The sequence below is a fragment of the Caretta caretta genome, chromosome 3 (assembly GCF_965140235.1).
Source record: "Caretta caretta isolate rCarCar2 chromosome 3, rCarCar1.hap1, whole genome shotgun sequence".
Classification (NCBI taxonomy): domain Eukaryota; kingdom Metazoa; phylum Chordata; order Testudines; family Cheloniidae; genus Caretta; species Caretta caretta.
Genome location: NC_134208.1, coordinates 118,465,254 through 118,486,251, shown reverse-complemented (window position 1 = coordinate 118,486,251; position 20,998 = coordinate 118,465,254). Strand labels below are relative to the sequence as shown.

The 20,998-nt window shown below is 38.5% G+C and overlaps 1 protein-coding gene across 1 annotated transcript in view; it reads right to left on the bottom strand.

The window, feature by feature from the left end:
- Positions 1–20,998, bottom strand: part of SCAF8 (SR-related CTD associated factor 8) — an 85,910-nt gene that overhangs the window by 2,656 nt on the left and 62,256 nt on the right. The window contains 7 exon segments of the mRNA XM_048844182.2: positions 479–700; positions 2,520–2,597; positions 3,070–3,214; positions 9,079–9,209; positions 11,555–11,711; positions 12,591–12,704; positions 16,527–16,627. Of these exon segments, the coding sequence (XP_048700139.2) occupies positions 479–700; positions 2,520–2,597; positions 3,070–3,214; positions 9,079–9,209; positions 11,555–11,711; positions 12,591–12,704; positions 16,527–16,627 (948 nt within the window).

The window sequence follows — 20,998 nt, the reverse complement described above, 5'->3', positions numbered from 1 at the left end:
ACATAGTAAAGATTGAGCAGAAGCTTTTAAGGGGTAGGAAAAACTACATGCTCACCAAGCATACACAAGAAAAACATGAACATGTTTGAATGAATGCTTAAAACCATGTACTTAACTTAACTACAAGTTCCTGTCCCATTCCACTTTCAGTAAAATTTAAAGGATTTATTTTAAATACTCTTAACTACACCCCCTGGCCCAGCTTTACTTCTCTAGCCTATATGCACACAGATGTGCGAGAGAAATTTCTTGTCCACTGAAGACGTGACCTACTGGAAAACAGTGATCAAGAGATGCTAAAAGAGCTCATTATCAGCACACTATGCCACAGATTAAATCCCAAATCCAGGACCATATTTAACCTAAAACGTCCTACATTAGGATGAGTTAACACAATACACATGGGTTAACTTAAAAACTTGTATTTACGAAGTCAATTTATATGTGGCAAAATATGTAGGGTACAGACATTTCTTACCAGATCTGTTGTTTTCACTGGAAGAAATCTGAACGTCTGCAAGATGTGATCCTTTTTCTTCCGACTCTGGTTTGTTGCTTGGAAGAGGGTTAAAAACACTTCCCGCTGATAATGTTGGAGTGGCTAGACTGCTAGAAACAGTGCCAACTGGTAAAACAAGGCTACCAAAAGGAACATCTTTCATTGTCTCTTGAGTAATGGAAAGAGGAGGCTGCACTAGAGCTGTAGGGGAAAAAACACAAAACAAAAAACACATCTCAGTATTTCTTGCCAATTTAGTTTGGCAGATGCTTTATTGTTAGAGCATATAATCAAATATGGTCATCAAAAACAACAATACTGTTCACTTTGGAATAAATTGTTTTTCAACAAACATTTGTAATCCTTAAATATAGGCTTCCCAATGCTTCACTCTTAAGTAGTGGATTATGAATAAATACAGAAGCAAACAACACTGGTTTCAACGGGCTTTAATGTTCGAACCATTGAATGTAGCCAACTTGAAAAGATTGAATAATGAAAATAATAAATAATAAATTCAGTGATTGAAAGAAAAATACAGAACTAAATTGCTTAATGAATATTATTTGAAAGAAAAATACAGAACTAAATTGCTTAATGAATATTATTTGATCATCTATACAACTCCCGATTAAACATCAATTTGCAAATAATTTTTTCAATGACTCCTGAGAAAATATTAAATATACTGTTTGTGAATATTATTAGACCAACTAAACTATGCACTATAAACTATAAAGTGCACTATAAACTATGCGCTATAAACTTGTTCTCAATACATTGATGAAAACAGCATATGAATACCCCCTAGAACGCGGTATCTACCCTAATTTGCATACTATTACTTAATTAAGAACAGGGTAGATAAAAATCAATGATTTTTATTTTTAAATTTAAAAATTAGGTTTATTTTAAAAAACCCTGTATTTAAGTCAAAAAATCTATTTAAAATTGCATTTGAAATCATGACAATCTATATTGAGGCCTAAACTTACCATACTCTATTAAAATCATTATAGTAAATTAAAACAATAATACTGAACAGTACATGTTTGCTGTGGAGGGTTAAAGGAAGTTGAACCACTGAATTTTGGGAAGTCACTACTGGCTATGCATCTGGAACCACAGTTTGCTGAAGTGCTACACCAGTTTTTCATGGCAGTATCCTCCTCTGCAGATGCAGAGAGAATATTTTCTTCATTTCAGTTCATTCCACTAGTTCAATTCAATGACTAGTTCATTCAAACTTAAGAAACCACCTGGGAGTTGAAAATGCAGGAAAGCTTGTTTTCTTCTTCCAATCTATAAATGAAAACTAGGTGTGAGAGGATGAGATCTACTTGTTCTATAATTCTGAAGTACAATGTTGACCAGAAACTATCAGTTCAATTCACTAACTAGAGATAATACTTGGTTTAATAAATCAGCTTGTTTTAAATTTAAAACATGTTCTGATATATTTTGTGATAAACTTTTTTTTCTTATGTACCCAGCATATTTTAGGTGACTTTATTTACTAAAAAAATTATTTTAAAATGTTGTTTTTGTACATTTTTAATTGAATTTGCATTTCCAAATAGAGCATGACACAAATCACAAATAAAAAATTAATTTAGTAAGTAAGAAATGCATCAGTCACCATTTTCTAACATAATAAAAAATGTAAAGATTAAGAATCTAAATAAACGCAAATTAAGCTATGTAATTGCTTCAATAAATGTGTACTGAGCTAGTGTATCTTCCTGGTTAACAAAAAGAACCAAATTTAATATAAAGGCTATATTTAGTTGCAAATCAACATGTTTTAATGGTTATCAACCAATGAGAATCAACTTTTCTTTAACAAAGTAACTAAAAAGTACAAATGCAAAACAAGATTAATACTGATTATTTAAATCAAAGTTTCCTGCTTGCTGATTCAGATCAATCCACCTTGAGTAAGAATTAGTACATCAAACAGCTAGACTTTCATGACTACAAAATTAGCATTCTTTGAGGGAAAAAAGACAAGCCAACTTACATGTTGGGACTACCTGTGGAACAACAGGTGGAGGAACAACAGGTGGTGGGACTGGTGGAACCGGGGGAGGCATAAAACCTGTATGAACAATCAGAAATAATTTAATAATATGGCCAACTTTAATAAAACCTCAGTAATAAGAACAGTAAAACCTCACTAATCTGCACTAATCAGGAGAAGAATGTCCCACTGCAAACCGGCAAGTATTAGCGGTGTAGGAAGATAATCAGCAATGGTTACTGCTTTCCAGAGAGCTCCAGCTTTAACACAGAGGATGTACCTCTTTAAGTTGTCATTTATACCAGCAGTACTCAAAGGAACAATTAAAGTTTCACCTAACAATCAAATTTTCCAGTTGAAGAAACATTGTAAAATGAAACAACAAAATAAAGAGTTTGATTTTTAAAACTAGACTGAAAATGTGAAGTTTTAACTAAGTCTTCTGCCCTGAATCTTAGAGTCAGAAATAGTCCTAGCACATAACATATGTTTCAGACACTCAGTTAGCATGGATATCCTTATTATACAATCAATTAAAATGGTAACTTACCAGGAGGTGGTTGTGAAGGGTTGAAACTTGCCCGCAAGAAGGGAGGTGGTGGAATTGAACTATAGCCAGGAGGTGGGACAGACATTGTGACAGGAAATGCTGGTGGAACTAAACTAACAGCAGGCACAGCTGGAGCTACCGGAATCTTTTTTTCATGGGAAGGAAAAACAAAACAAAAACTTCAACTTTCACATTATTCAATGACTCTGAAAAAGGAATAAAATGATTTGATTGAAATTCTTGTTAACTGAAAGCAGTAATTATAATCAAGGTTCTACTATGCTGTCACAAGCATGATGAATTACTTGGCACTTTGGGGTAGTACACTGGAATTTCTACAGCAGCTGCAGGTAAATAAAAAATTGAGGGTTTTATAAATTTAATATGGAAAATAATGTATTCACAGTAAGGCATTATTTGTGTTTTAACTAAAATCTTAAATTTAAATTTTATATTATACCTAATTTCTCTAATATCCTATAGAATTTTATATCAAAAACTAAACTGTATTATAGAAGTTGCCAGATAAAGCTGGGATGAAGGCAGTTTTCCTCTGAAAGGTGACTAAAAATAGCATAATAGCACTAAAGTTTATTATGTTTTGATTTTCATATCAAATTTGTCCCATTTACAAATAAAATTGTTTTTCTAACTGCTATCCCTGCAAATTCAGCTCAGGAACTGAAAGTCACACTAACTGGTTTCATCTAAAACAGCGGTCTCAAACACGCAGCCCGAGTTATTTGCTGCAGCCCGCCAAGTCTCCCCCCCCCCCAAGTTATTTCCTGCAGCCACCAAGCTCTCCTCACCCGCTGCCCCTTCTCCCCCACAGCATGCCGCGTCCCCGCTCCTCTGCCTACCTCCAGGCACTTCCCGCTGCCAGCACTTTATCACTTTTGGGGGGGGTAAGGGGGGGCGCTTTGTACCTTTATATGAAAAGGTGTCAGTGATGCAGCCCCATGTGCTAGTCCTCATGTGGCCCTCGTGGTGATTTGAGATTGAGATCCCTGATCTAACATTATCTGCAAAAGATTCTGTAGGGCTAAATTCTGTCGAAATTACATTGATAGAACCCTGCAAACATAGCTAAATGCAGAATTTAGCCCTAAAATTAACATTTAGGCCCCATGCCTCACTACAGGTCAGCAAGAATATCTAAGACATTTGAATGCACACTGGGAGAATGCCATCGTATCCCTTCTTATTCTGCTTTAAAGAAATGGTATAAAAATACATATTTATATATTGTACTTAATTTAGGAACTAGAGCTTTGATAACTTGTAGGAAAGGAAGACAGTGGGGAAAGGACAGAGAGGGAAGGGAGAAAGGAAAGAACAGGTGATAGGTTGTGTGGAGAAGGAAGGATTTAAAAGGAGCTTCATTATTTTTTTCTAATGCTGTGTCTTTCAGCAATTGAGAACCTATTTTGGTTTTTGTTTTACAACCCCATCACCTTTCATTTAAAAATTAAAGTATTTAAATATTTCAGTAGAAAAATGATAACTTGATAATGAGAAGGTGCCACAAGTACTCCTTTTCTTTTTTGCGATAACTTGACAGTGCTTCAAAAAAGAAAATGATTTAGTGGGCTAATAATCCTGTGCATGTACTGTGGTTCTTCAAGATGTGCCCCTATGGGTGCTCTACTCTAGACGCGCTTGCACCCAATGTGCCTCAGATCAGAGATTTTAGGTAGCAGTGTCCATCTGGCCTACTCATGAGTCCCCCACAGCCTTGTGCCCTGCACTGAGACTATATAGAGCTGCATGGGTGAACCGCACTCAGTTCCTTCTCTACCGCAGAGAATGCCATAAAGAACTCTGAAACAGAGGGGAAGAGGGTGGATAGTGGACCACCCATAGGGGAAACACATGTTGAAGAACCACACAGTTACTACACAGGGTGAGTAATCTCTTCTTCTGCAAGTAGTATCCCTGTAGGTGCTCCACTCTAGATGACTATCGAGCAGTAACCTCTACAGAGGGGTGGGGTTTAGGAGAAAAGTCTAAGATTGAAGATAAAACAGTAGACCCAAATATGGCATCAGACGCTGAAGTATGAGTGACTGTGTAGTGTTCAGAAAATATACGAATAAGCTCTCAAATCATGGCTCTACATATTTCCACGACAGGAAATATTCTTAAATATTCTTAAAGCCTACTAAAGTAGAGAGGCATCTCATGGGAGTGAGTTAGTACTCTACAGGGAGGCTGAACATCATGAGACTGACAGCAGTAGGTAATGCAGCCAAATACCCATCTAGAGAATCTTTACGTGGAAACTGGAGATTCCTTAGTTCTGTCTGCAATGGAGAGAAAATCTAGGAGATTTCCTAAAGGGCATAGTCCTGTCTCAGTAAAAGACTAATGTCCTCCAGACCTCGCATGTATGTAGTGTCACATATCCTATATCCTGGTGTGGTTTAGGGAAGAAAACTAAAAGATTTATAGGCTGATCTATGTGGAAGTCCAAAGAGATACCTTTGGCAGGAATGTAGTCGAAGCGTGGCCTTAGTCTTAAAGAAGGCTGTGAAGTATGCCCCTATCTCACTCACTGTTCGAGCACACAAAACGGCTACTAGAAATGCAGTTTTCATAGACAGGTATTGAAAGGAGCAGATGTCCATAGTTTCAAAGGGAGGCCTCGTTTGACATCTGAGTACCAAGTTGAGGTTCCATGACAGCGTAGGGCATCTGATTAGTGGGAAGAGGCTGTCCAGTCCTCTGAGAAACCTCCTTGTTGTAGGATAAACAAAGATGAAAAAACCCTCTACCATATGATGGAAGGCCGTAATAACTGCCAAATACACTTTTATGGAGCTTAAAAATAACCCTGTCATTTTTAGCTCTAAAATGTAATCTAGTACAAATGATAACTGAGAGGACTTAGGTGAAAGATGTTTTAGGTCACACCAGTCTTTGAATTTCATCAACTTTTTGGCACGTTTGCCACAAGTACATTGTTTCCTGCTATGTAATAGCACTCTCTTTACGTCCTCAGAATACACTGTTTCTAACCCTGCAAACCATCTATCAGCCATGCCTTAAGCCAAAGAACCCTGAGTTTGGGGTGATGGATTTGACTGGCATCCTGAGAGAATAGATGGTCCGGAGAGCGATCGGTTGACAAAGAGCCAGCTGCGTGAGGTAAGGAAACCATGTTTGTCTCAGCCATCTCAGAACTATAAGAATAACTTTGTTTTGGTTTTCCTTATCTTGCATAACACCTTGGATATCAAGGGAGTTGGGATAAATGCATACAGAAGGTCTGGACTCCACCAAAGGAGAGCGGCATCTCAGGGTTTACTGTCTTTTTTTAAAAACTACTGGAGGCATGGAGAATAATTTTCTTTAACTGTGTTTGCTTGGCAAACAAACAGTTCTGAGCCACCCCAGGAGGCAGCGCATGTGTAGTGTCACAACTGCTGAGGTACAGGAAATAGAGTTCCTTGTCTGCCAAGATGAGCTGCTACAATAAAAAGAACTTCTGAGAACACTCTGGGCGCAGAGAAGAGACTGAACAGAAGCACTGTGTATTGAAAGTCTCTTGACACAGAGTGAGGCAAAAGAACCTTCTGTGGGAGGAGTCGATCGCTTCAGGGAAGTAAACATCTTGAAAGTCGAGGACCAAGAACCAATCCCCTTGGTCCAATGATGGAATTATTGCTGCAAGAGTTACCATTTTGAACGTCTGAATCTTTATGAATATATTGAATAAGCTTAGATCTAGAATAGGTCTCCAACTGCTGGTTTTTTTTTTTGGAATCAGGAGATGCCTGGAATAAAATCCCATTCCTGTGTTGCACAGAGGTACTACAGCACCCAGATTCAGAAGAGAGTCAATTTCCTGTTGCAAAAGGTGCTCATGAGAGGGATTCCTGAAGGTGGGATGTAGGGTGGGGGGAGGGAGGTAAAGTAGATGGAGACATGATCTCCAACACCCACTTATCCATAGAGGTATGTTCCCAGTTCTGATGGAAATGAGAAAGGCGATGGCTGAAGTGAGGGAGGCATGCAGATTGTTGCAGCAGTAAGAGTGGAGATGGTAACTCAGCACCTTGACCAGCCCATCAAAACTGATATTTTGAAGTTGTGGGTTGGGAGGTCAGTGCTTGAGAAGTAGCTGGTCTCTTCTTCTGAAACTATTGTCTCTTATGCTGGGGTCTGTAATATCTCTGGGAGGTGGGAAACTAGGTAGGACGAGATCTCTGTGCTGTCTGGGACTTACTGAACTTTCTTTTACGTGCAGGGGTACAAATTCCGAGAGAGTGCAAGGTGGCTCTAGCGTCTTTTAAGGGATGCAGAGATTCATCATTTTTTCCCACAAACAACTTTGATCCATCAAAAGGAAGGCCCTCAACTGTATTTTGAACTTCCCTCTGAAAACCAGCATCCAGAGAGACCCGGGAGAACTGGGCATAAGTTCCCGTAAGGGGGAGAAACAAAGAAAAATAGGTAAAGGACAACAGTCCTTATCCTAAAAGTATAAGGTCAAGTTTTGTTTTTTTTTAAAAGATTATTTGTCTGAAACTATAAAATTACTACAGCTACCTCACACAAAAGAAACTAAGAACTAAAACGAACTAATAAGAACAAAATACAGTTGAGGTAAGATCTATTTGGATGCTGCTGAGGCTCCACTGCAGGCTGAGATGGTTGAGAACAAGGCTATATAGCCTCGGTGCACCGCATAAGGCTCCAGGGGGTGCATGTGCAGGCTGAAAAGACACGGCTTCCTAAAATATCTGATCTAAGGCACATGGGGCGCAAGCGCACCTAGAATGGAGCACCCATAGGGACACTACTCAAAGAAAAACTTGGCTCTCAGGCCTGAATTTATTAGCTGAGAATATAATTACTTCAAAACAGGAAGAGCATGCTCAAGTATTAACAGCATGTCTGCCTTCTTGATTCAATGGGAAATGTAAAACAACAGTAAGGAAGGCAGAAATGTATTAGAAATACAACAGAATACAATATAGCGCAAGGTAGTTGAAATAAGAAACTAAGCATAATTCTTGTGACAGAAAATGGAAGACAATACATAAATTGTGTTAAAGGGACGTTAGTCCTGGAAATAGACTAAAAAAGTTAATCTTCATTCTGAGGCTCCAATAAACTACTTTAACATTAACAAAAATTATTAATTCCAAAAGCTCAATCCTCAGGAGCAGCCATGTAAATTAGCAACCTTGCATCAATGCAAGAAAGAAAAAAAAAAATCAGCAACAACTTTAAAATTTACTTTTCTGTGGTGTCATTATAAACAAAACTTAGTAAAAATAATCTAAACACTAAATAATTTTGACTGTGAGCATTTCAATCAATTCTTGACCAACATCTTTGGTATTGCACACACCTGAAAGACTAAAGAAGTTATAATACAGTACCTCCAGCTTTCAAAAAAGAAACAAACCTTATTCATCTGTTTATTAAAGCAGAGAAAATCCTTTTTAGAGGCAGAATAATTCAAACTGTATTAAGCCTTAGATTGTTCCTACCAAATTCCATTTAACAAAAATGTTCAACAAGGCCCTAAATCAATACTAAGACTGACCAAAAGTGCAGGAAAAAAATAACTCATTTATTCTCAGTTTAATATGAAAGAAAGAGGAAACAAATGTAAAAAGTAACTAAAGTCAAGCAGAAGTGGTTCCAGGCAAAAAGGGGTCATTGTGCTGGTGCTCCTAAAAAAGGATGCTTTAGTAGCTCCCACATTTCAATCTTCTTCTTTTAAACAACTAATTGCCATTTCAGTTTTATAACATTTATCCTATCACCAATATTTAATCCTGGATTCAGCAAAACAGGCATGATCTTAGAGTCAAGCAGAAGTTTAAGAGCTTTGCTGAATAAAACAATTAGCTTTCTTATTTTAAAGATAAATATAGAACAAGGAGGATTGATATTTTATTTTATCTCTGCAATTTATTCTAACTTAGCATTTGAATGTATCCATATTAACCAAAAATTAAATCTCTCTCTCCAGAAACCACACTCAATACCAACCTGTAGCATAGTTACAGATTGAGTATAAGCTTCTGTCTGTGTTGTAACAGCTGTATTCTTATCGACAGTTGTACTCTGAGTAGTTTGGATATTTTCTTTAACAGCCTCTGAGCTCCTCACAGTTTCCCATTCTAAATAAAAAAATATATATATATTTATTTTGTAGACAATGAGTTTAAATGTTCTATTTCCATTTCCACATTTACAAAAACCATCATCAACTTGAAAAATCACATTTTGGTCTGAAAGTTACAAGTAACAGCCAAGCTTACTGTAACTGAAAGAAGCTGAGGGGTGAAAAATAAAATTATATAGATACAGGCACACAGAGTTCCCCTCTTGGCAGAAAGACCGTCAAACATCAGCAAGAGAACACAGAAATCCCATAACTTTTTTTTAGAGTGAATGGAAAAGGAAAAACAAAAATTCTAGATATGCAATTTGAATGTTCCTATATCAGAAACTGATTTTTTTTAATGCTGATTTAAAAAAATTAAGTTGACTGTCACTTTATAAATGATTCATGACCTGTAAAGAATATAGCAGCCCCTTATGTATTGTCATTTATATTTACAATATGTCTATATTACTGAGTGACTAGTCTGACACATGGTCACATAGGGTGCTTAACAACAAAAAAAATCCCACCTCCACCAGCCGAAGAGAAAATGAAGTTGGCATTCTAAACGCAAGGTGTTGGATTTAATTTTCAATATTGATTTAAATTATGCTGACAGAGTTAAAAAGACTGGAATTTATATACTTAAACATCCCTTGTCAATATCGAAGGCTATGTCTACACAGCTCCACAATTTGGACTATGGGGTGTTGTCAAGGTTCCTCCCCCACTCTGAACTCTAGGGTACAGATGTGGGGACCTGCATGAAAAACCTCCTAAGCTTATCTTTACCAGCTTAGGTCAAAACTTCCCCAAGGTACAAAATATTCCACCCGTTGTCCTTGGACTGGCCGCTACCACCACCAAACTAATACTGGTTACTGGGGAAGAGCTGTTTGGACGCATCTTTCCCCCCAAAATACTTCCCAAAACCCTGCACCCCACTTCCTGGACAAGGTTTGGTAAAAAGCCTCACCAATTTGCCTAGGTGACTACAGACCCAGACCCTTGGATCTTAAGAACAATGAACAATCCTCCCAACACTTGCACCCCCCCCTCTCCTGGGAAATGTTGGATAAAAAGCCTCACCAATTTGCATAGGTGACCACAGACCCAAACCCTTGGATCTGAGAACAATGAAAAAGCATTCAGTTCCTTACAAGAAGACTTTTAATAAAAATAGAAGTAAATAGAAATGAAGAAATCCCCCCTGTAAAATCAGGATGGTAGATATCTTACAGGGTAATTAGATTCAAAAACATAGAGAACCCCTTTAGGCAAAACCTTAAGTTACAAAAAAGATACACAGACAGAAATAGTTATTCTATTCAGCACAATTCTTTTCTCAGCCATTTAAAGAAATCATAATCTAACACATACCTAGCTAGATTACTTACTAAAAGTTCTAAGACTCCATTCCTGGTCTATCCCCTGCAGAAACCAGCATATAGACAGACAGAGACCCTTTGTTTCTCTCCCTCCTCCCAGCTTTTGAAAGTATCTTGTCTCCTCATTGGTCATTTTGGTCAGGTGCCAGCGAGGTTACCTTTAGCTTCTTAACCCTTTACAGGTGAGAGGAGCTTTCCCCTGGCCAGGAGGGATTTCAAAGGGGTTTACCCTTCCCTTTATATTTATGACAGGTGTGAATTGCAACTCCCCTGTGTGGATGGTGCCAGTGTGAACTAAAAGATACCTAGTTCACATTACATGAACTAGATGCCTTTTAGTTAGCTCCTGCAGCATGCACACAGGGGAGAAGTGTGCAATTCATACTCCCACAGTCTGAACTGTGGGACCGTGTAGACAAGCCCTGTGATACAAAACAGATTATAAACCAATCTCTGGAGGTTGGAAAGAGGAAGCTCAATAATACTGACAGTCTCAACAGAAAGTTTTAAACAATAAAGGAATATCCAGATCAGTCTCTTCCATCATTTTACTTTTACATACGACAATCTAAAGACTTGATTTTTCAAAAGGAGCACAACCAGGTCTCAGATTTTGCATGCACTAATATTTGCACATGTATTTAGTGACTGAACGTAGAAAAGCAGAAGCCACTTTTAAAAATATTAATATTTATTGTCTCGCTTAACTCCATTGATCTGAATGCTGACATAGTGTTATGCTGACTTGCAGTGTTATCATCAGATGTTGACTCAAACATACTATAGAGGCACTCCAAATTTCTGGATTTCTGATCTCAGTGCCATCTGAACTGTACACAGGAAATTAATACTAACAAATGCAAAAAAGAACATGTATACCATAAATACGCAACTTTTGAAAATTAATTTAAGGAATAAAGAAAATAAACATAATTTTTACTTAATAAAAGTTACATGTAAGTATCCATACCTGTATTTACAGTCTCCTGGTCAATCATGCCTCCTTCAGCAAAGCCATCCAGATCATCCAATTTTACTTTTTCCCAAGGTATATATGAAACTCCAAGATCCACATCCCAAAATTGCTTGTACTCTGTTTTCACACCTTTATTTAAAGCCCAAGCAATCTGAAAATAAAATCCAATCAGATGATGTAGCTGAATTAAAACACTTCAGTTATCCACTTCACTTCGTCAGTGCAGGATTGATCTCCACTGTACATTTATTGTATGTACCAAGCACTAGGGCACGTACTCAACATCTAATAGCAGCAGCCACTTGGAAGATCTTTTAGCTCTTTGGTTACAGTGAACTTTAAGAACTGTGTTAAATATTATTTCTAATTTACAAATGGGGAAATAGCACCTCAGAGCTGAAAAGACTTATCCAAGGGTCTCAGAGTAAACTAGTGACAGACACCTCAAACAAGCCAAACACTTAAGCACAAGCTTAACTTTCAACACACAGTCCTCACTGAAGTCAATGGGACTACATACAAGCTTGAAATTATGTTTGTGTTTAAGTATTCCCTAAACAGCAGGTTTATCATTTTATTTTTAAGGTCTTCCTCACTTCCTGCCCAAATACACATTTTATAAGAAAATTTCCCATTCTACCTCTTACAAACAGAAGTTATTTTGCCTCCTTCTCGTGCTCTATATTGTACACCTTGATCAGACTCATAGTATAGAAAATTCATTGCTTTTCAAGGAGTCCGGCGGCACTTTAAAGACAAACAGATTTATTTGAGCATAAGCTCTCGTGGGTAAAAACCCCTCTCCTTCAGATGCATGGAGAAGTGGGATTTTTACCCACAAACGCTTATGCTCAAATAAATCTGTTAGTCTTTAAGGTGCCACAGGACTCCTTGTTGTTTTTGTGGATACAGACTAACACGGCTACCCCGATACTTGACATTATTTTTCAAAGTACACAATTAAACCATCATAATAAAAATACTGCTGTACTTTAAGTTGGGCTATGTTACTGAACAAAATATGGCTTACCTTAATAATTTTAGATCCAATTTTGTAGGATCCAGAACTAAGTTTCTGAAGAGCACGATATGCATCTTGTCTATGAACCATGCAGACATATGCACAACCTCTTGGAGGAATCATCTATGAAAAAGAAATATATCTTATTATAGCAATTAACACTTGTTTAGACAATGTCTTCATGTGTCAGTGAATTCTAATTTTTTGTAAAACACTCAAGTTAACATTTCTTAAAAACAATGTAAAGGGTGATAGCTCTGTACTTTAAGAGGTACAGGAGCAGAAGAACTGTCATGAAGATGTATTTGTAACACAATTCCAAGTTACTTCTCATCAAGAAAGCGGAAATTTACAGCATTTCTGAGAAATGCAAATAGATGTAAGACATCGTATTTACAATTTAAAATGACATATCAACAATAGACAACACCCTTTATTAATATTGATAACAGCCCTCTTCACATTTATTCGACTGCAGAAAGATGGATAAATATAAAAACTACTTTAACGCAATGTTACAGGTGGCAAAAGAGTGAAAAAATGCAAATGTTAATGGACCCAACTCCTTTGTTCTGGCTGAAATTCACTTGGCACAGCTCTGGTGGTGAGGAATAAAGGAGTGAATTGTTCCTAACCTGGTGATGGCTGGGGGCCAGTTCTGCCAAATGCAAGTGAGAGAAGACCCGATAATGCAGCATTTCTTAAACTGGGGGTCACAAGGGCCCAAAAGAGGGTCACAAGACTATTGTAGGGAGGTTGGAAGAAGAGAGGCCGTGGCGGCCAGGTGTCCAGGCCTGAATGAAGCGCTGCCGCCAGCAGCAGTACAGAAGTAAGGGTGGCATGGTATATTGGGGGAGGGGGGGATTGGGTTTACAGTGTGAAATATTTTCAAAGGGCTCCCAGCAAAAAAAGGATTTGAGAACCCCTGAGATAATGACTTCCAAAGGACCACTGCGTTAACTGAGGACCACAGTAGCAAAACACACCCACTCATCTGGGCTCTGAAGCTTCTGGGTCAGCCAGCCAGGGATTTCTCTATGCCAAGGAATCTTCACATGGCTTGTTAAACCAGCTATATAGTCCACTGCAATCCAAAAGTATGACAAAGGGTTCTTAGCAGCAGCCAGGATCTAGTCCAACGTTCCTAGAGTATTAACTTGACTAAATTCAATGGTATATTTTCTATTCTTAGTTCCTCATATTAAATGTACAGTATAAAATACAGAGGGGCTTAGGCGCATTGACATATAAAGATAGTAGTAACTGTAATTTTCCCATTACTTGACTTCTGTTTTAACTGTAAAGCCTTAATAGTCCATTTTGTGTTTAGTTTTCTTAATAAACAAACAAACCAACAAACAACCCCCCCGCCAAAACCTCTGCTTCATGTTAGTATTTATACAGTCTCAATTAGGTTTTGTAGTTCACATCAAAATTAAATGACTAGGGTTTTTGTGTGAACACGCATGCAAACACACTGGTAAAATAACTATTATCCATCTTGGAAAATGTCCCAGCAGCGCTGCCTGAAAAACAGCATTCCTGCATTTCTCAAGATGGGAGACAAAGTCTGAACAGTTCTCTCACTCATACTGAGCATGTTCAAAAGCAATTTTTCGATAGTTTATTATTTACCCTAATCCAATGAAAAGCACTATTCATTATTCATTATTTACAATACAAACATGGAAATTTGTAAATTTAATTTTGTGCTATAATCAATGTTTCAAAAGTGTGGTTAATTTATCTTTTTAAATGGCAAAAGTACTGTTATATACTCACCAAATTCAAACAACTGAATTAAATTTTCTTAAGATTCCCATACAATTATTTTTCCCCATACAGGCTAAGCACAGAAGTTGATAGTCAAAAAGAAAAACATTTTAGACTTCTGAGCATCCAAACTTATGGGAGTTGCAAAATAATCTGTTTTGCCATATTAATTATAGCTTTCACTATGATGCTGGAGGGATGGCATCTCAGTGATAATTTATTATATAGTTGTGGCCAAAAGTTTTGGTCATAAGTTATAAATATAAAAAGCTTTTGGATGTTGTTTAACAACTAAATAGTACTACACAGAGCAACAAAATATTTTTTAAATGGCTGATTTGAATTCTGCTGTTTTAAAAGATTAATTTTTATAAGATGTAAGAGTGTCGGTGCTCCAATTTGGAAGAAGGGGGTGGGGAAATGGCTGAAATTGCTTTGCACGGACTACTTCAAGTGTAGTTCTACTCTGAAAGGTGACTTTATAAAAATGGCACTGTGGGATTCCATTGTTATTGCTGTCATTATTTCCATCTCAAATTCGCTCAGCTTAGAAGATATTTTTCTTAACTGCTAACTAAACCTGGGATCTGAAATACAAACAGTGCTCCTTTTGTTTCTGCACCTGTATTTAAGATTCTGCAGGGCAAATGCTACCCTCAGCTACTCCTGTGTCACTCTACTGCATTCAGGTGCAAATAAGGAAATTACCTGTAAAGAATGGGACAGTATACGTGGTCCTGAAACTGGAGCTTTTTAAACAATTCTTTTCTTGAAGCCAGAAAGAACCCAGTTTGCTCTCCTGGAATGGTGTTGGTTCTGCAAGACTGGCAGAACTAAAAACCAAATTTACTGTCCGCACTAAAGTAATCTGATCTGACTGAATACTCTCACAGGAAGCAGATGTGTTAAATAAGATGTTGATTTTACAGAGACTTTTCAGAGTACAAAAAATGGTTACATACCCTACATTAACTGTGGAATCTGTGTGAACACCACATCTTGAAAAACCACTGTGTATGTGCCCCACCTGCACAAGACTGGAGTCTTCTGAATAGCTGTGTGTACTGAGGCCATGCCACCATTCTGGCCACCTCCCTCTTCCCATAGCTGAAGGTATAAGGGGCAGAGCAGCTGTATCCCAAACTCAGTTCATTTGCCAGTAAGCACCACATGAGAATAGGACTGATTGGAAGGGAAGGAGGACAGGCCATGGAATATGTGTGGACAACACATCTCAAAGAACCACAGTTACTGTGGAGGAAGTAAGCATCCTTTCTTCTTTGAGTACTTATCCACAGATTCCACTCTCAGTGACAAACAAGCAGTTGCCCGTTCACCTGGAGGTGCGCAAAGGCACAGAACCAATGCACACTGCTATTCAAATGATTCAATCTCATGGGCCTGGGGAGTATGCATATCAAGAGTAGAATCTCTGTAAACAATGACTCGAAAAAGAACTACATTTTAAAGTGAGTGACAAAATGGAACATTTTATTTTTTATGAAATAAATTATTTTGTTACGTTAAGAAATAGCATGTGTCTGACAGGCAACTGAAAATGTTATGGTTTGCAGCAGTTACTGGAGTAGCAGTCCAGGTGTGTTTGTCATTAATTTTTCCTAATATTGTACTATAAATGTGTGTATTGTACTAATATTTGTGATTCTTTTTAAAAAACAAAACAAATTCCTCTCTTATAGCATATTTCACTGAACAAACAAAACAACAGTTCCCATGAATAATCTGAGGGAAGAAGCACACCCATTTGACTACGTAGAGCGCCTTTCCTTAGTTGTTCAAATGCCAACTGTAATACAATAGAAATACACAGGTAAGGATTATGGCCAAGGTTTGTAAAAATGGATCCCTAAAGGTAAGCTCCTAACTATATATTTAGATGGTTAAAGAAGACTTATGAATCTAACCAGAGGCACTCATTTTTGAAAAATTTGGCCTATAATATAAACTACAAGAAAACTTCTTTTTCTAACAGACAATTCAGCTCACACATCTTATTTTCTTAAATGCAACATGCATCACATCTGTCATGTTTTCCTACATATTATGTACACATTATTGTGGATCTGGCAAATGTATCATACAGCATAAACTTTCCTAAATTGGTAATATGCAAAAAAGAGTTTTAAAATTTAGGACACTGTGCTCACTTACGTTAATAGATTCTATTTGTCCAAATTCTTCGAACAAATTAGTTAAATCTTGCTGTGTGGCCTTCTTGTCTACTTGACCAACCCAAAGAGTAGTACTGCAGACTGTCAAGAGAGAGATTACATAAATTTAAAATGACAATACCTTGTAAGACATTGCATTCTGCATCCAATAATTTGAAAGTGCTTTACAAACAATTAAGTATAAACTACCAATCTCAGGCAGGAATTATAATATTTTACCCAGATAACAGAGGTTAAGTAAACTGAGGCACAGAAATTAAGTGAAATGCCCAAGTTCACAAGATGCATTAGTGATGAAGCTGAGAACAGAATCAATAAGTATTGACTCCCTGCACAGAGCTCTAACAAATAAAAAACACAACATTCCATTCAGATAAACTAGCCTTGGTAAAAGGATCTTGATCTTTCTTAACTCAAAACAAACACTTCATCAGAGGTAGGGAAATGAAAGCATACTGTAGATCATCCGCTAATGTAGCCATTAAAGAAACAAGTATTTTTAACAAGCAACATTTCTACTGAGCATGCAATCTCACATGTAGATCTGAAGACTTACAGAACAATTTATAGAACAGATGAATACATGAAAAAATGAAAGTTAAGGAGCATTATTGGAACTGGTATTTAAAGTAGTAATCACTGGGTCAGTTTCCTTCCTCTCCTGAATGTAAAACTGCAAAGAAAGATATTTCATATAAAAGGTCATTCACCTGAAAGCTAACTCATGTTTGATATCCATTTTGATATTAACCTTCTTGTGAATGTTATATTTGGTTAATGTTTTGATGAATACCTTCATCACTTTAAAAATATATCTTTTCTGCTAAGTAGGCAAGGCTGTTTGCCCTCACTGAGCATTAATGGCATATCAAATTGCAGGTATTAAACTGAAGACTATCAAAAATTATTTGCCAACAAACAGTTAAACTTCAAACTTCTAAAATGTGGTTTAAAGAAATAACATTCTCAGATGGAAACCAAGAAACCCAGGGGAAATCAGCCTGAAAAGAGAGTGTGACTATTCTAAAATTTGAAAAACAGATTTTTTTTTTTTTTTTTTTACAAGAACTTCTCATCCTTAAACAGAGTGAGATTAGGGATTGAAATTTTACTTTACTTTGAGCCCTGATGAATTACATTAGTGTTAATTTAAAAACATTTAATGCTTACTGTGCTGTGGTACTTTAACCCAGCCATGGAATTTAGCAATATTTTCTATTCTTTGTATAGGAAGTATGGTTTAATATCTTAGCAGAATGAAGTGGTAAAATGGGTACATTCTCTCTACCCCCTCCCCCAAAACTCTGTCTCCTGAGGGTATGTCTACACACTAGAAACAAACACTACAGTGTCACAGTTGCAGCTGTGCTCCTGTAGGTGTATACACTTACCACAGCGACAAAAGGGTTTTTTCCATCGCTGTAGTAAATCTACCTCTCTGAGAGGCACTAGCAAGGTTGATTTCTTCCATCAACCTAGTGCTATCTACACTGGGGCTTGGACTGACTTACTTATGTCGCTCAGGAATGTGAATTTTTCACACCCCTGAGCAACATAGCCAGGTCAACAGAAGTTATAGATGTAGACAATCCCTCGGGCTCTTAACCACAAGAGCATCTTTCCTCCTGACATTTACCAAAAGATATTTCTACATATACCAGAGAAGAAGAGACTTGGCCTGTGCCTTCTCAGCCAATTTTTCATTTGCTCCTGGTGTCCTTTGGTTCCTGTCCATCTTATCTCCCCAGTAAGCAAAGAAGAGATCCCCGGCCCTCATCCACACTTACTCCTACTGCTGGCAGAGCTTCAATACTCCCACCATTCCTGAACCCCCATAATAACTCAGGTTCCTTGCACTTTTTCCCCACATGAGAAAGTTCCAGACCTCCCACGTCTTTCCAATAACCTACCCAGTTACAGTTCTTTTGTTGGCATCTCCCCAGGCTTCAATTTCTGCACTGAACTCCAGGCTACTCAGCTCACCAGCCTACACTTCAGCTTTCAGCCAGCAAAGCTTTAGCAGGAGCTAGAATCATAGAATATCAGGGTTGGAAGGGACCTCAGGAGGTCATCTAGTCCAATCCCCTGCTCAAAGCAGGACCAATCCCCAATTAAATCATCCCAGTCAGGGCTTTGTCAAGCCTGACCTTAAAAACTTCTAAGGAAGGAGATTCTACCACCTCCCTGGGTAACGCATTCCAGTGTTTCACCACCCTCCTAGTGAAAAAGTTTTTCCTAATATCCAACCTAAACCTCCCCCACTGCAACTTGAGACCATTACTCCTTGTCCTGTCCTCTTCTATGAGAATAGTCTAGAACCATCCTCTCTGGAACCACCTCTCAGGTAGTTGAAAGCAGTTATCAAATCCCCCCTCATTCTTCTCTTCTGCAGGCTAAACAATCCCAGTTCCCTCAGCCTCTCCTCATAAGTCATGTGTTCCAGACCCCTAATCATTTTTGTTGCCCTTCGCTGGACTCTTTCCAATTTATCCACATCCTTCTTGTAGTGTGGGGCCCAAAACTGTACACAGTACTCCAGATGAGGCCTCACCAATGTCGAATAGAGGGGGACGATCATGTCCCTCGATCTGCTCGCTATGCCCCTACTTATACATCCCAAAATGCCATTGGCCTTCTTGGCAACAAGGGCACACTGCTGACTCATATCCAGCTTCTCGTCCACTGTCACCCCTAGGTCCTTTTCCGCAGAACTGCTGCCTAGCCATTCGGTCCCTAGTCTGTAGCTGTGCATTGGGTTCTTCCGTCCTAAGTGCACGACTCTGCACTTATCCTTACTGAACCTCATCAGATTCCTTTTGGCCCAATCCTCCAATTTGTCTAGGTCTCTCTGTATCCTATCCCTGCCCTCCAGCATATCTACCACTCCTCCCAGTTTAGTATCATCCACAAATTTGCTGAGAGTGCAATCTACACCATCCTCCAGATCATTTCTGAAGATATTGAACAAAACCGGCCCCAGGACCGACCCCTGGGGCACTCCACTTGACACCGGCTGCCAACTAGACATGGAGCCATTGATCACTACCCATTGAGCCCGACAATCTAGCCAACTCTCTACCCACCTTATTGTCCATTCATCCAGCCCATACTTCTTTAACTTGCTGACAAGAATACTGTGGGAGACTGTGACAAAAGCTTTGCTAAAGTCAAGAAACAATACATCCACTGCTTTCCCTTCATCCACAGAACCAGTAATCTCATCATAGGAGGCGATTAGATTAGTCAGGCATGACCTTCCCTTGGTGAATCCATGCTGACGGTTCCTGATCACTTTCCTCTCGTGTAAGTGCTTCAGGATTGATTCTTTGAGGACCTGCTCCATGATTTTTCTGGGGACTGAGGTGAGGATGACTGGCCTGTAGTTCCCAGGATCCTACTTCTCCCCTTTTTTAAAGATTGGCACTACATTAGCCTTTTTCCAGTCATCCGGGACTTCCCCCGTTCGCCATGAGTTTTCAAAGATAATGGCCAATGGCTCTGCAATCACAGCTGCCAATTCCTTTAGCACTTTCGGATGCAACTCGTCCGGCCCCATGGACTTGTGCACGTCCAGCTTTTCTAAATAGTCCCTAACCACCTCTTTCTCCACAGAGGGCTGGCCATCTATTCCCCATGTTGTGATGCCCAGCGCAGCAGTCTGGGAGCTGACCTTGTTCGTGAAGACAGAGGCACCAGCTCTAGCTCCCTGCTGCCTAGCTCAACAGTGCAGGAAATATACACTATAAATCTAATTAACTCTTCTTTGTGGAGAAGCCATAAAACAAGAGATACCTATAAGTAGGTCAGGCAAACTGTAAAAACAAACTGTAAGGCGTCAGGCTGCAGCAAAATGCTGAATTCCAAAGCATCCTGGGAAAACATAAGTGCAGTGGGCCCTGACTGAAATGGATAAGGCAGTTTACACCTCTTAGGGGTACGTTTCAAATTGTCTGAAGGCTGAGATAGATGACTCTGCATTGGTTTACACTAAATCAATGTTTTCAAGATCATCTTTGCAAACATTAGGATCTAGAGACAATTTATGAAAAAGAAAGCTAAGACTCTGGAACATACACCTCCTATTACTAGAAATCTGTTGTACATTATGCAGCAGCAGAATATGCACAACACTAATAACAATGGTTGTAAAGTGATCCAGACTATCAGTGAACAAAGACACTTGAATTCATGGCTTCTGGCACCCACCCCAGTACACATTCTTCTAGGCTAAACGATATTTTGTGGGGGAGGTTCTTTCTCCCCCCTCCCTTTTTTCCTCCATCTTCAGGATGCTAGTGTTCCCTGAAGGGATCACAGCTGTCTCGAGCAGCACTCCAAAGAACCAGAACTAAAGATGAACAACTTTGAATTAACTGGGATTTGGATACTGTTCTTGGTGTTGTACACACAAATTTAACAGGAACATCCCAGTGATGTAAGTTTCTTGCGGAT